This window comes from Bos indicus, chromosome 26, assembly GCF_029378745.1.
Source record: "Bos indicus isolate NIAB-ARS_2022 breed Sahiwal x Tharparkar chromosome 26, NIAB-ARS_B.indTharparkar_mat_pri_1.0, whole genome shotgun sequence".
NCBI classification, from domain to species: Eukaryota; Metazoa; Chordata; class Mammalia; order Artiodactyla; family Bovidae; genus Bos; species Bos indicus.
The window spans coordinates 24,827,169-24,841,687 of record NC_091785.1 but is presented as its reverse complement, the minus strand read 5'-3'; the positions used below and the strand labels follow the sequence as shown (position 1 = coordinate 24,841,687).

At 42.5% G+C, this 14,519-nt stretch overlaps 1 protein-coding gene across 1 annotated transcript in view; it reads right to left on the bottom strand.

Moving 5' to 3' along the window:
• The window catches only part of CFAP58 (cilia and flagella associated protein 58), a 116,520-nt gene that overhangs the window by 50,440 nt on the left and 51,561 nt on the right, over nt 1–14,519 (bottom strand). Inside the window, exons 12-15 of the mRNA XM_019953225.2 lie at nt 13,646–13,786; nt 12,461–12,684; nt 9,196–9,307; nt 7,238–7,342 (exon numbers count right to left, since the gene is read on the bottom strand). Coding sequence (XP_019808784.2) covers nt 7,238–7,342; nt 9,196–9,307; nt 12,461–12,684; nt 13,646–13,786 — 582 coding nt within the window. The remainder of the gene's footprint in view (nt 1–7,237; nt 7,343–9,195; nt 9,308–12,460; nt 12,685–13,645; nt 13,787–14,519) is intronic.

The window sequence follows — 14,519 nt, the reverse complement described above, 5'->3', positions numbered from 1 at the left end:
CTTCTTCGATTCAGAAAACACTTTTCTGTTTCAGAAAAGCTTGTAAAATGAAATTAAGGTAGAGTCATTAGCAGCAGGGGAAACGACATCTTAAGAAGACATTTTCTGTTAAGCCCACCTACAGCTGCCCCCACAAAACACACCCTGCCTACTCTGTCTCTGGGCTTACCTCCTCCGAGGAGTCCAGCCTCACTCACTCCTGACCGTCCATCACTGCACAACCCGCAGCCTCCCCCATCTCCTCCCTCCCCGGCTCCTCTTTCCCTTGATTCTCACACTGTGTACTTCCATCAAGAAATCATAACAACGGACTAGATCAAAGAAATTGAAATAAGTAAAGCTGATCATGCTGCTGGTGCTCCTTTAAATCTCTTTCTCCCCCAGGCCTTGAAGCTAGAGGCTGCAAACTGCCTCCTATGGGTCAAGGGTGGTTGGTTAATATATTTCTGGGAGGCCTGGGTGATGTTCTTAGAGTTGCCAATATTTTAAACTCAGTATAGTGAACATGAAAATCCATATATCTAACTATTCTTGAAAAAAAATTAAAGATTTGATGACTTGGGCCTGAAATCAGCTGGGGTGAGGTTAGCTGCTTCCTGGAGAGGGGACCCAAAGCCCCCTGTGCGCTGTAGTCCCCACCACTCCCTTCTGACTCTCCTTCTCAGGCCTCTTGTCAGTTGCCACTTATGATCATGATACACAAAGTTCACCTTGCTCTTTCTTGTTACCTGTCTGGCCCTGAAGGTGAGGGTATCTGAGCTAAACACTTGGACAAAATGAGTCCCAGCTGCTATACATGTTCCTTGTGTTTCTAAGTGCCTCTGGCAAGGGATCAGAGCCTCCTACTCCAATGCTAGCAGGATTTAGGCCTGGAAGTCCTTCTTGGAATCCCTTCTTGATGTGATGATGATGATGATGTAATGATACCCCAGTAACAGACAGCAGTTACTCAAGGCACATATGCCTGCCTAATCCTGCAGATGCTTTAAAAAAAAAAAGAAAGAAATCATTACTACCGAGGGATTTGGAGATGAGAAACAAATGGAGCAAAAACAGAAAGGAGAGGGCAGCAGAAGGCCTATCTCAGCAAGGCCTGCATTGCCCTCACTTCCTTGAATGGGGGAAGGTAGCCTGGTGGGAAAAGAAAAAACAAGCCTTCCCATCCATGCTTTAGATTCCAGTTCTGGCAAGAATACAGACTTCTGTACTTACAGATGCTGTAAAGCCAAGTTCAAGAACCATGTCCATGTTCACCCTGAACAAAGGGAGAAACCTGAGCGCACCGCATGAATTAGCCTGCCTCAGCACGCAAAAGCAGTTCTCATCAAGTTTATTGATTCATAAACCACAGTATATCCCAGGCTCCTGCAAAGTTAGAAGTTAATAACAAAAATGCAAAGGCAACAGGAAGAATAATTCCCGTAACCTCTCGTAGCTCAAAGACAGAACGCAAATGACCGCGCCACACACTACTTACTAAAGAACCACCATTCTGGCAGTGTCTAATCAGTCACTAAACAAATATTTGTGAGGGATGAAATAATCATTACAACAGATGCAGGAACTGCTTTGCAGAGCTTATGGTCAAGCATGAAAGTCATTAAGCACACAGTTACAATTATCTCATTAGTTACAAGTGTGACAGTGGTAAGAAAGCAAAGTACCAAGAAACCCAACCTAGAGATCGAAGAGGGACTCCTGAGGAATGAGCATTCAAGCTCAGCGCTGGGCCTCCCAGGCGGCACCAGTGGTAAAGAACTTGCCTGCCAGTGCAGGAGACATGAGACGTGGGTTTGATCCCTGGGCCGGGATGATCCCCTGGAGGAGGGCATCACAACCCACTCCATGGCAACCCACTCCAGTATTCTTGCCTCGAGAATCCCATGGATAGAGCAGCCTGGAAGACTATGGTCTACAGGGTTACAAAGAGTCAGACATGACTGAAGCAACTTAGCACACACACACATGCTATAAGGTGGATAGGAGTTGCCCAGGCAGAGGCTGTCCATCTTCACTGAGCACCTATTATGTTCCTGGTACTATATCAGACACTGGGGTTAGAAAGATGAATTAACAAGTGCCTTTCCTCAAAGAACTCACAGTCTATTGGGGGCAAATAGACTTCCTTTATGTCTGCTGCCAGGACATGATAGGGGCTCTTCAGCACCCTGGAACAGATTAAAGTCATTTAAAAAATGTTCTGATACTCAGAAGAATTCAACCAAAAATCTTCCTAATTGCAAAATGTTCTGTTGTGTATTCAGAGAACCTCTCTAATAATTTAATAAAACAGAAGAAATTGAGAAACTGTCAAACCCTGTGGAGCACCTGGGGTTTCACCAAGATAACAAGGCTTGTTTTCTGCAGATGCTCAAGCTCTGGAAGAAAATTCACAGCAGTCCCAGGGCAGCCCAACCATCCAAAAAAAAAAAAAAAGGTGAAATGAGGAACTGGACAGAGGGGAGTGAGGCAGGCTATTAAACTTTGGAGACCTGGAAAAAATGCTTTTTGGTTAATAATATTAATAATCATCACTATAATGATAACGGTAACTAAACACTCTGATCACCCTGTATGAGTATTTACACTCAGTTCTGTGGGTGGGTCTCAGTTTGTGGATGAGAAAACTAGGGATTAGAATAAATGATAAATTTCTGTTTATGGCATTACGGCATACTAAATAATGCAAAAACTGAAGTCTACAAAGCATTAGACTTGCTCAAAAAAACAACACATCCTTTCAATCACAAAACGGCAGTTGCAAGTAGTTTGATCGTCAAGTGTCAAAATCAAAGCATGAACTGCACATTAAAACAGTAAATAGATACTGCAGCTCTCCTGTGGGGAGCTGACTGGGACATGTGGCCAGACTTAGTGAGCAAGGGGCTTGGATTTGAATGGCCATAAGAGGATAAACGATGAGGCGCTGAGCCTGCGTGAAGTGGGCAGTTCCACTCCACAGAGACTCCTCCACTTAAACTTAGGGACTTAAAAGAGTTACACCTTCAGTGAAAAGAGACAACAGAAAGAAATTCATCCCCTAGGACAGGAAGACCACAATGAAATCTAACTCTGTCTCCCAGGTTATGGGTGGGAAAAAATGGCTACCTTAAGAATTTGTATCCATGGGTCTTCAATCATAAGAGTTCAGAGTTCTGATATATATTAACTGGGTTACCCAAAGTGAGAATCTAATACAAAAAATTATCCCAAGTAAGTGATATTTCCTCAGGCACCTGACAGAAACAAATGAAAGGATACCCCCTTAACCTGGACCATTCCCAAGTTCTATAAATAAAGTCTTTCCGAAAATGAGTTCATAATCCAAAAGCCAACACAAAAGGAAAAAGTCCACCATGAAGACCATGAATGAAGTCAGCAGTCACAGCAAACAATAGGTAAGAAAATCCCATGGACAGAGGAGCCTGGCAGGCTACAGTCCATAGGATCACAAAGAGTCGGACACGACCGAAGTGACATGACATGCATGCAGCTTAAAGGCATACATTGGAAATTTAAATTTGTACTTCTAATTACCATAGAAGAAATAGTAGATGTTTTAAATAGTGGATGTTTTCTGACATCCACAGAAACTGGGGATATTTTAAGACTTACTCTCAAAGGAGAAACTATTTAGGACTGAATGAAAATGAAAATGCCACTTTTCAAAACCTGTGGGAAGAAACTAAAGTTTTTAAAGGACATTTTGCAGCTGTCAATGCTTATTTATAGTAGAAACATAGGCTGAACATTAACGAGCTGAGCGCCAACCTTAACAAGGTAGAAAAAGAACAGAATGAATCCAAAGTACGCAGATGGAAGTTAAAAAGTTAGAGCAGTCAGTGAAGTATGAAACAAGCTTCCAATAGAAAGGTCTGGCAAAACACAAAATTTGGTTCCTTTTGGCCGGGTAATGAAGTGACAGGAAGCATGGGCGCTGGAGCTGATGGCCTTGACTGAGTCCCTACTCTTTCACTTACCAGCTACCTGGCCTCAGTCATGTGACTTTTGGCTGGCACTGGTGGAGCCACAGGACAAACCCTGGATCATGAACCCTGGTGCCCATGCACTAACTCATTGTCCTTACAATAGCACCTCTGAGTCGTGTATTCAGACGGGAGTATCCTCCTCCCATAATGAAACTGGGCATTAGTATCTCCATTTAATCAATCCTAAAGGAAATCAACCCTGAATATTCATTGGAAGGACTGTTGCTGAAGCTGAAGCTCCAATAATTTGGCTGCCTGATAGGAAGAACCGTAAGGACATTTGTAAGGACTCTGATGCTGGGAAATATTAAAGGCAAAAGGAGAAGAGGGTGGCAGAGGATGAGATGGCTGAATAGCCTCACTGACTCAATGGACATGAATTTGAGCAGTAGCGGAGGACAGAGGAGCCGGCATGATGCAGCCCATGGGGTCAGACACAGCTTAGCAATTGAACCACAACAACAAACAAATGGAGAAGCCACAATTGGGGGAATATAAGTAATTCTCCTCAAGTCATGAAATAGAAACTGTTAGAACTGATCCAAGACCAGATTTTTCTGACTCCAGTCTATCCTCTTAACTACCTGTGCTCGTCTGTAAAAGATCCCTGTTGGCCACTCACTGTGCACTCAGCTTCAGGGAAAATGTCTCTTCTAATGCAAAATGTAAAATAAGAGGGCCAAGTACCCATTGCTCATATAGAGAAGCTCCTACTTTTAGTAACGATAACCCAGTGGTTAAGATTATGGGCTTTGGAATGATAAATAATAATTGGCAATTTTTATGTCAAGCATAATGTTAAACTCAATCCTCCTTTCAACATCCCTTCTATTTTTTTACATCTTGCCAATTTTATTTCATTGATTCTCCATCTCCACATCCACATGTCTCCCATCGCTTCTCCCTTTCCTTCATTTCTTTACTGGAAAATTCCAGAATAAACTCCAGACTACGTATCATTTCATTTGTAAATACATCAGTACATCTCTCATACTAAAAAGGCTTTTTTTTTTTTAACAAAGCATAACCATAATACTCTTATTACACCTTATGTAATCAACACTAACTTCTTAATATCATCCAACACATATCCCACATTCAGATTTCATTGACTGCAGAGAAAACAATGAGGAGAGACCCACACCTTGTGTGAGGCCAGCCTATGGAGGGCCCCAGGGAAGGAGGGAGCTACTGTGGCTGCTATGTGGTAAATGGTGACCCAGGACACTGAAGTGCAACCCTTTCCCCACATGGGGGCTGGATGAGAGTGATGAAACCTGAGGGGATGACTGAGGGCAGGTAAAGTGAAGGGAGATAAATGAATTCTGTTGACACAATTACGTGCTAGGTTCTGTGCTGCCCACAGAGTGAAGCCAAGGTCTTTCTCGCATTGGATTACTCGGTATTGCAGGGAGCTGTTGAAGTTCAATGGTTAAACTCCTGGGAACAAGTAGCCTTATATCCAGAATTATCTACCAAGTGCTGCTTAATTTTATTACAGGGGAGAACCACAGACTTCCCCCATATTGGGCTGCCCTCAGGAATCAGAGATAGGGGCTGGGAGCAAAGTTAGGGAGCTTTCCTCTCACTTCTGGGGAGTCAGGACCAGGAGCATTGCTGTGAGTGCACGAGACAGGGCAAGGCACGATGTCAGGGAGGGGGTTCCTGAGCCATCAGCCTTTCTATGTGTGATTTAACTCAGTAAAAGTTTATTTCTCGTTCCTACAAAGTCCATTATAGGGTTGGGGTCTCTCCAGAACAGGTTTCCCTCCCCAGTATAAGGGGCTTGACATTCCAGATTGTTCTGATCTTGTGGCTCCTCTCTCTGTATGTGCTTAGGAGGCAGGAAAAGATAGCACTAGAGTCCTGTATCAACAAATAAATGCTTCAGCTAGGAGGTGAGATACCTGCTCACAACCCTCTGCTCAAAATTATTAATATCTCAGGATCCTGTCTAACCGCAACAAGCAAAATGTCTAACCACTCCCTTCTTATTCTTCACTGGGATACAAGCTCCATGATGATGTGCATTTTGTCTCCTTGTCCAGTACAATATCCTTAGATAGAAGAGTACCTGGGCATGTTATTAAATTGAATGAAGGAATGTAATGCCAGCAAGAAACACACCCTTATATCTTGGGAGAAGAGACAGAGTCCCAGGGGTGTAAGGCTGAGGGTGTTGGGTAAGATCTATGCACACCGGAGCTGCAGAGCTGGCTGCGCTTAAGGAATACTACTACCGTTCATCTCAGGAAAGAAAATGAAATCCTGCTGAGAGCGCCAGACCAACACCTCAGGTGGCTTTACACCATAAAACACTGAAGCCGAGGCAAAAGCAACTGAGCAAACCACCACCACGAGCGCTCAGGTCCCGGAAGGAGCTGCAGTGACCACAAATGCATCTCTGAGCCATCAGTCTTACACACCCTTAATGTCCCAATAGCATCCTTTTTTCAGGTTCTCGTATTATCCCATAATACAGATCAAGAACTTCAGGTGCACAGAAGTTAATTCCACACAGCTACAGATTTGCAGAAGCAGGATTACAAGCCAGGCCACTTCACACCAGAGCTTGTATTCTTTATCCATAATCAAACTCCTGGGGTCCAACTTTCTCGTTCACTGATTGGGAATGACAAACCCCACCATCTCCCCAGAACTGTGCAGAGGAAGGGAGGATGAGGGGATAAAGCCACCAGCACAGTATCTGGCACAATGATGATAATGGTGATCGTAGTGACAACTGGTACTTGCAAAGATACAGATACACAAAGATGTTACCACTGTTGATTGCTTCAGAATAACTTACTACATAAAATCTTCAAAAAGATACCTTTTCTTCCATTTCGCTCTCACAAACCTTCAAGAGGACATTTGTGCTCTATGTGAAGGCTAGTTTTCAAAATCAAAGTCATGGCATTTCACATTATATGAAGATATGAAGAAAAGCGTTTAAAAGAATCTAACAAAACTACAGAGAAGTTGGGGGGAGGGGAGCGCACATTACTCAATGCAGTAGATGTAGCTTTGAACTTAATTTTCTAGAATTCTTGAAATATTAGTGATGGCAGCATAAAAGACCAATTAATCAGGTTGTTTGTTCTCTGTGTGTGAGTCCCTGTTGCCATCTACAGTTAAAAATGGGGCATGCAACACTGCCAACTGTCTAGCTCTAAAAACACAGTACTGGAGATGATGGTGCTAAGGAAATAGGCTTGTTTGATGAGCACAGAAAACAGAAACGGTACCTGGAGGAGCAGCTCTTTTTCGACCACCTCTTCCGTCTTGCTGATGAGACGCTTCTGCAGTGTATGTATTTTCTGTATCAGCTCAAAGGTACTGGGGTCACTGGCCTATTCAAGGGGAAAAAAATAAAGCAGCTGAGATTATCAGGTTCAGAGCACTGAGGTCCCTACAGAATTACTGTTCTATTAAAATCTATTGCAAAGTTACAGACCCAATACAGACAAGAATCAGAAACAAGGCAAACAAAACGAAATGCACTGCACGACAGATGAGACAGTCATCAAAACAGACTGACGTTTGGCTAGTGTCGTCTCTGTTGTCCCGAGTGAGCCTGCAAGAGGAAAGTTAGTATGTTTATTCCACCAGGGGAAATAATAACAGCAGCAGTGATGGCAGCTCCTGGGCCTAATACCTGATTCTTTGCAACATCTGAACACTATGTTAAGTGCTTTTCACACATTATCAAATTTTAGTCACTTGACAGTCCTGTCAGACAGTATTACTCTCCCCTTTTACAGAAAAGGCAACTGAGGCTCGGAGGAGGTCATTTACCCATGCTGATAGAGGTCAGAGCTGGACTCAAGCCCAGATACACCTGGTTCTAAAGCCCGGGCTTCTTAATTACTATGCTCTGAGGTTTTCCCTACCATCATTTGTTTACACTGGAATGAGACAGGGTTCCCTAACTCATTCGGTCTCAGGGTTCTCCTTTCATAATTATCAACAAGAAGATTCATTACAACCTACGATGGGGCAAGTTCCCAGGATGTGGAAGTCTGCTAATTATTAGCAGCAGGACACGACCATGGCATTTAGCTTTCAAAAGACATTATCAATCTGTAAAGCTCTGATGCACCTTCAATAATTATCTGTGTACAATTCAAACAAGATCTACTGTTATACACTGATAATTTGTCCTCTAGACATTGAGCCAAAGGTTCACTTTCAACTACTGACATTTGGAATTAATCTAGCAGCTAAATATTTTCAACTGCCTCCCAGAGTCTCTGTTTTCCAATTTTTTTAATATAAATTGACATGGAATTGGAAACTTTAAAAGATTTGCTCGAAAACACATGGAATAAACTGATGTGACAGTAAATGAATTTACAGTTTTCATCTCTCTTCCCCAGACACATTCATGTTATTTTTAGTTTAGTAAACTACCCCACTCTTGGCATTTGAAGAGGAATAAATGAGGGTCCAAAAGGCAGGAGATATTCCACTGACTATGACTTTGCTTAAGAAATACTAAGCAGTGCCAAGTGATATCCATATTTTGGAAATAGATTTGGCATACACATTCACTTGGCAAGACTGGACACTGTTAAAATTCAGGCCTTGTGTTTACATAACAATTTATAATGCATTATCCTTAACGCTTTCTTCATTTAAAGGAAAAATAAAAATGAAAAACAAAAACCTACTTGGCTGATTTTCTCCTTTTCCTTGCTCCTTCTTATATCACATACGCCTATTCTCCCAACACTCCAACTGTTAACTTAGTCAAAGCCCCTTCTTGTACTCACATTACTGGGTACTACTAGAGGAGATGGGCATCTTTTTATTGAATAAGCAGAGCTTCTCTATTACTGTTATCTGCTGGTGGAAATGAATCTCAGGAGGTCATAAAATAAAATAAGAGGTTTATTATCCATCATCTTCCAAAGGGACTTTGGCTGTGTCCCCAGATCCTAAAAGAAGGAGTCTGACGAACACAATTCTAGTTCTTTGAAAAGAGGGCAAGTTTAAAAGTCGCGCTTCCTTTTGGGAAATAAAAGGATGCAAAGGCTTTTAAAAACAAAACCCATCTGTAACAATCTAATTTACATTTGATCCAGTCTTTCACGTTTTGGGTGACAATGGCACAGATTAAATAAAACTGCCTGTTACTGCGCTTTAGGTAAGAAGACAAGTAGGGTAGAGAGCGATTTGGGAGGAAGGCTCTCCCAAGTGTTACCTCAAGCTTCCTCCATCTGTGCACGTTCATGGGGTTCTCCAGTTCCTCCTCCAGGGCTCGGCATCTCGTCCTCTCCTTCAGGAACTCTCTTTGCGTGTGAAAAAGCTCCTGCCTAAATAAGTCAAACTTTCTTTAGCAAACAAATTCTCTGCCCAGTATTTGAGTATCCTTTCTTTACATGGTTTCGTGCACGCTACATCTTACAGACAAAGATGGATTAGGGAGACTTCGGGAACACTGAGACCAGCCTCCTAAGGCAAGACACAGGTGATACCAATTCTTGCAGAAGGCAAACTTCAGCTTTAGCTTTAGGAGGAAAAAAAAGTACCAGGAACTGATTCTTGATACCCAGGGAATTTTAGAAGTGTATGAAAAGAACCAGGAAAGGGTAAATCATGAGGATTTTAATATATTGTTCCATGTTTCTAAATGTCTTCTACAGTAGCAGCGAGAGAACAAGCTATGTTCTATCATGAGGTACGGCCCTGCAATGCAAGCAACTGAGGCTCAGGTGAAACCTGACATCCATTAAGACAGTGTATCACCACCCTGGCAACATACTGGACTCACCTGGGGAACTATGACTACATGCCTTTACCTGGACCAACCCCCAAAGGAGTTCTGCTTTACCTGGTCTAGCACGAGGCTTGGGTTTCATAGATTTTTAAAGTTCTGCTGGTAATTCTATTGGAGAAGGAAATGGCAACCCACTCCAATGTTCTTGCCTGGAGAATCCCAGGGACAGGGGAGCCTGGTGGGCTGCCATCTATGGGGTCTCACAGAGTCGGACATGACTGAAGTGACTTAGCAGCAGCAGCAGCAGCAGCAGCAGCAGCTGGTAATTCTAATGTGCAGCCAGTACTGAAAAATACTGAATTAGGAGTGATCATTTGTCTCATGTTCCACAACTACACAGGTGACTGAAAAAGTCCCGAAGAACTAGCTCTGGCTCAAATACACTTCTCAAATCTCTAGTTAACAGATGACCATAGTCTAAACCATCCACCGGCTGCCAGTCTATTGAACAAGAAGTTTTGTTGGGAGGCAGAGCAGAGGCAAGCACTCAGGTTGACACGGGCAAGAAGGATATTATTATCTGTCCTCGTCTGCTGCAAGTGTGCAGATTACTAATGCCAAGCCATCTCTTTTACTTAATTGCTTCATTTAAACCAATAATACAACTTCCCCTCATTAGCAAGACAAACCATTAGAATTAACTGCATGATGCTCACTCAACAGGGAGCTCAGAAAAAGCTGCTGAGAATTAAAAGCATATTTTTAACACTACTATTTTCTAAAGTGTCATCCGCAGAGAAGGGAAAGGGTATTGGGAACTGTGATTGATGATTTCTTTTGCATCAGACTCTGTGTTAGGCACGTTACATTTTCGTGTTTAACAAATTTAAAGCTCAAATATGTTGTGATCTGCCCAAGATCACACAGCTTGTAGGTGGCAAGTCTGAGATTGGAATTCATGCCCGCTTGCCTCCAATATCTTTATTAAGTTTATTAAATTCCTTTATAAGGAATTCCTAGGTGGCTCAGGGGTAAAGAATCTGCCTGCCAATGCAGGAGAAGCAGAACATTAGAGTTCTATCTCTGGGTTGGAGAGATCCCCTGGAGGAGGAAATGGCAACCCACTTTAGTATTCTTGCCTGGAAAATCCCATGGACAGAAGAACCTGGCGGTTTACAGTCCATGGGGTTGCAAAGAGTCAAACACAACTGAGCGACTGAACATGCACCTCCCACTATACAGATAAAATCTAGTATCAACAAACTGAGAATGGATAGAATTTGGTGCTTTGCATATGTAATAAAAATAACACATGGCTGGCAAGTTTGTGTTAATCACTCAGTCGTGTCCAACTCTTTGGGATCCCATGGACAGTAGCTTACCAGGCTCTCCTGTCCATGGAATTCTCCAGGCAAGAATACTGGAGTGGGTTGCCATTCATTTCTCCAGGGGATCTCCCAGACCCAGGGATCGAACCCAGGTCTCTTGCATTGAAGGCAGATTCTTTACCAACTAAGCCACCAGGCAAGTTTAGTTATGGTCCTGGAGATCATTCAACAGCGTCTTAGAGTAAATCCAATTGCCTCCAAAATGTTAATGGTGGTATCTCTGGATAGGAGACTTATCAGTGATTTTCTAATCCTTTCTTTACATTTTTTCTGCATGCCCCATATTTTCTACAATGAATTTGTATTACTTTCATCATCTGAAATATGAACAACTCTTTAAAAAAGAGAGTATTGATCTATTGATGGTGGCAACTTCTCTTGTTATTCCCGAACGTATTCACTGCGTCTAAATATCAAAACTATCTAATTCAATTAATTTAAAAAGCAGATCCAGACTGTGTCCTTGTCCCAAGGTGGCCAAGGATACTGTTCATCTACAAGTCTGCGGAGGATAAGATAGTTACTAAGAAAACACCAGACCTGTTATTTGGTTTCCTGCAATTGCCCATATAAAACATGGTGATGTTTTCCCAAAGGGAAAGCAGAGCTTGTATAATGTAAGATTTAAAGCAAGAAGAAGGCGCACTAAGCCCAAGTGAAAGCTTCAGAAGATAAATCAAGAGTGAGATGTAAAATTTGGCTGCCTTCTAAGGAAACAGAGTTTTCAAATAGTGATAAAATTAAAATTTCCCCCTCTTTTCATTCTTTGTGTAATTCCAAGAAAAAGATGTGCAAATGTTACCAGGATTCAATTTAAATATTGATGTTCCATCTCTTGCATACTGCCTTATTAAAGAAATTCCAAAGAGCTCATTGGGGGACTTTTTTTCTGAATTGTAACCACTTTGTGGTTATGATTTAACTGAAATTTCTTTCACTAAATCCAGAATAAAGTTTTCAAAAAACACTTTTGCACTTGCTTACGTTCCCCGGAAAGGAAATGAATTCATTTTTTGTGACATAGAATGGACACGATGTAGATTATGGGTTATGGAAAAGTTGTTCTTATTATTTGCTAATCATTTCAACATAAAAAATTATTTTATGCAACCAGAAAAAGACTTTCAATGGCTTGGACTACCCCAATGGTCCAGTGATTAAAACTCAGGGGACCAGTGCAGGGGACCCAGATTTGATCGCTGGTCAAGGAACTAGATTCCACGTGCTGTAACTAAGACCTGGCGAAGCCAAATAAATCTTTTTTAAAAAAAGACCTTCAGTGACCAATAGGAGGAACATAAGGTCCTTAGGAGGTCCCCATAGGCTGCTAGGCTCTCACCTCCGAGGGGGTCTTCCGTTACCTGAGTTCATCGACATTGGCCACACTCCTGGCAAGAATCCCTTTCTCCCGGCGAAGCTTCTTGATCTCAAGTTTGAGGATTCTCATGTCCTCCAACCTCTGGTTATACTGGCTCTCGCCTTTATTCAGCACAGACTGCTGAATCTTGATCTTCTCATAGAGCAAAGCCAACTCATCATTGCGCCGAACTAGCTGCGACCCAAGGATATCTCTCTCGCTGATGACCTAGAAAGGTAGGGCAGGGCATGGCCACTGGGGGACAAAACGTCCCACGTTTCATTACAGCAGCAGCAGTCAGAGAATCAGTGAACGCCCATCCAATGCCCTCATGTGCTAGGCACTCAGTAGGTAAGGCACTGAAAATAGCCTGCTAGACAGCCAATACTGGACTCCTCCCACCAGAGTTGGCAGTCTTGTTGAAAAGAGTACAACAAATTATATTATTAATAATAATACTCTATGGCCCATGGGTTTTTTCCAACATGTTATTGTATGTGTTTAAGTCTGAACATCTTTAGGGTGGGCAAGCTCTTGCCAAGTTCTACCACTCCTTACTGTCTTGTACCACACGCTTCCCTGGTGGCGCAGATGGTAAAGAATCTGCCTGCAATGCAGGAGACCTGGGTTCAACTCCTGGGTCAGGAAGATCCCCTAGAGAAGTGACTGACTACCCACTCTGGTACTCTTGCCTGGAGAATTCCATGGGGAGAGCTCTGGCAGGCTACAGTCCATGGAGTCGCAAAGAGTCGGACATGACTGAGTGACTAACACTTTTACTTTCACTGTCTTGCACAAGCCAATGTCTCTTTTTTTTAACCTGCTAGATCTCTGAAAGCATTTAAGTTTCTAACCCCCAAAATTATGTAATTATTCATTGTAATTATATGCAACAATGATATTATGCTAGAATGTAAACCCCCTGAAGGCAGGGTAACTTATTTTCTTGTTGGTCAGTATATCCCCAGAGCTTAAAGGAGTGGGTGACACACAGGAAGTGCTTGTAAATAGGAGCAGAATAAATGAATGGATATTTCATAATTAATCAACAGGAAGTGGGCCTCTGGGGCTGTTCTGAGAGACTCAATGGAAGAGCTCAGAAAAGAATGAGGTTTTGTGAGGAGCTGAATCAAACAATTGTGTCTGCTGATAGAATCTGCAGGTCTGGGGACGTGTGGTCTCTTCCTACCTGGTCCAATTCCTTCTTCTGTCTCAGCCTCTCCCCATCAGCCTCTGCTATAATTCGCAGGAGTTTTCTCTCCTCGGCTTCCTGCTTTTCAATGAAGTGTTTGGTCTCCAGGGCTTGTTGTCTCAGCTTCTGCAGCTCGGCCTGATGAGTGAAAGACACAGGCCAGTTTCACTCTGTAACAGCACAAACCAGGTCGACAGGGCCCAGATAGATGGATAGTGTGCTTCTTATACTTCCCTGCGATGTCTCGTTTAGCATGCTTTGATCACCCTCGCAAGCAAAGAAAGCTTAACACACACACGTATACACGCACACGCACACACACACACACACACACACACAAGGCCTGTAAAGAAACAACAATGCATATTACGGTGATCATGTTTATTCTATGAGTTGTGCCCTTGAGGGATTTCCACCATTTTTCTATATCAGTATAGCAGGATCCTCATTGGTATTCAACAGCAGTTCTCTTACCAGATAAACATGAGGAGAATCCACAAATAGTACAGAGAAGGATGTGGGGGGTGAGCATGGTGGAGGAGGGACTGGGCGGAGGTATATCTGTATGTATCAGCTCCTATAACAATCCTAATATCATCAGCATATCAACTGCAGAGATAAAGTCTATTATAAGCAAAATGTGAATTAATAAAGATAACAACCAAACGACTGTCTTATAAAACATCCTGATGGAACAGAAGAGATGTTATAGTATAAAAAGATATATAGATCCTACTCCTAAGACGATTCCAATCTAGATAAGAAGATGAGATATACAAGTATTATGCAAATATTAACAAGTCCAGGCAATAATGTTTCAGGATTTTTTTTGTCACACAGAGAGTGAATTGATGCCACAGGAGGTCAGAGG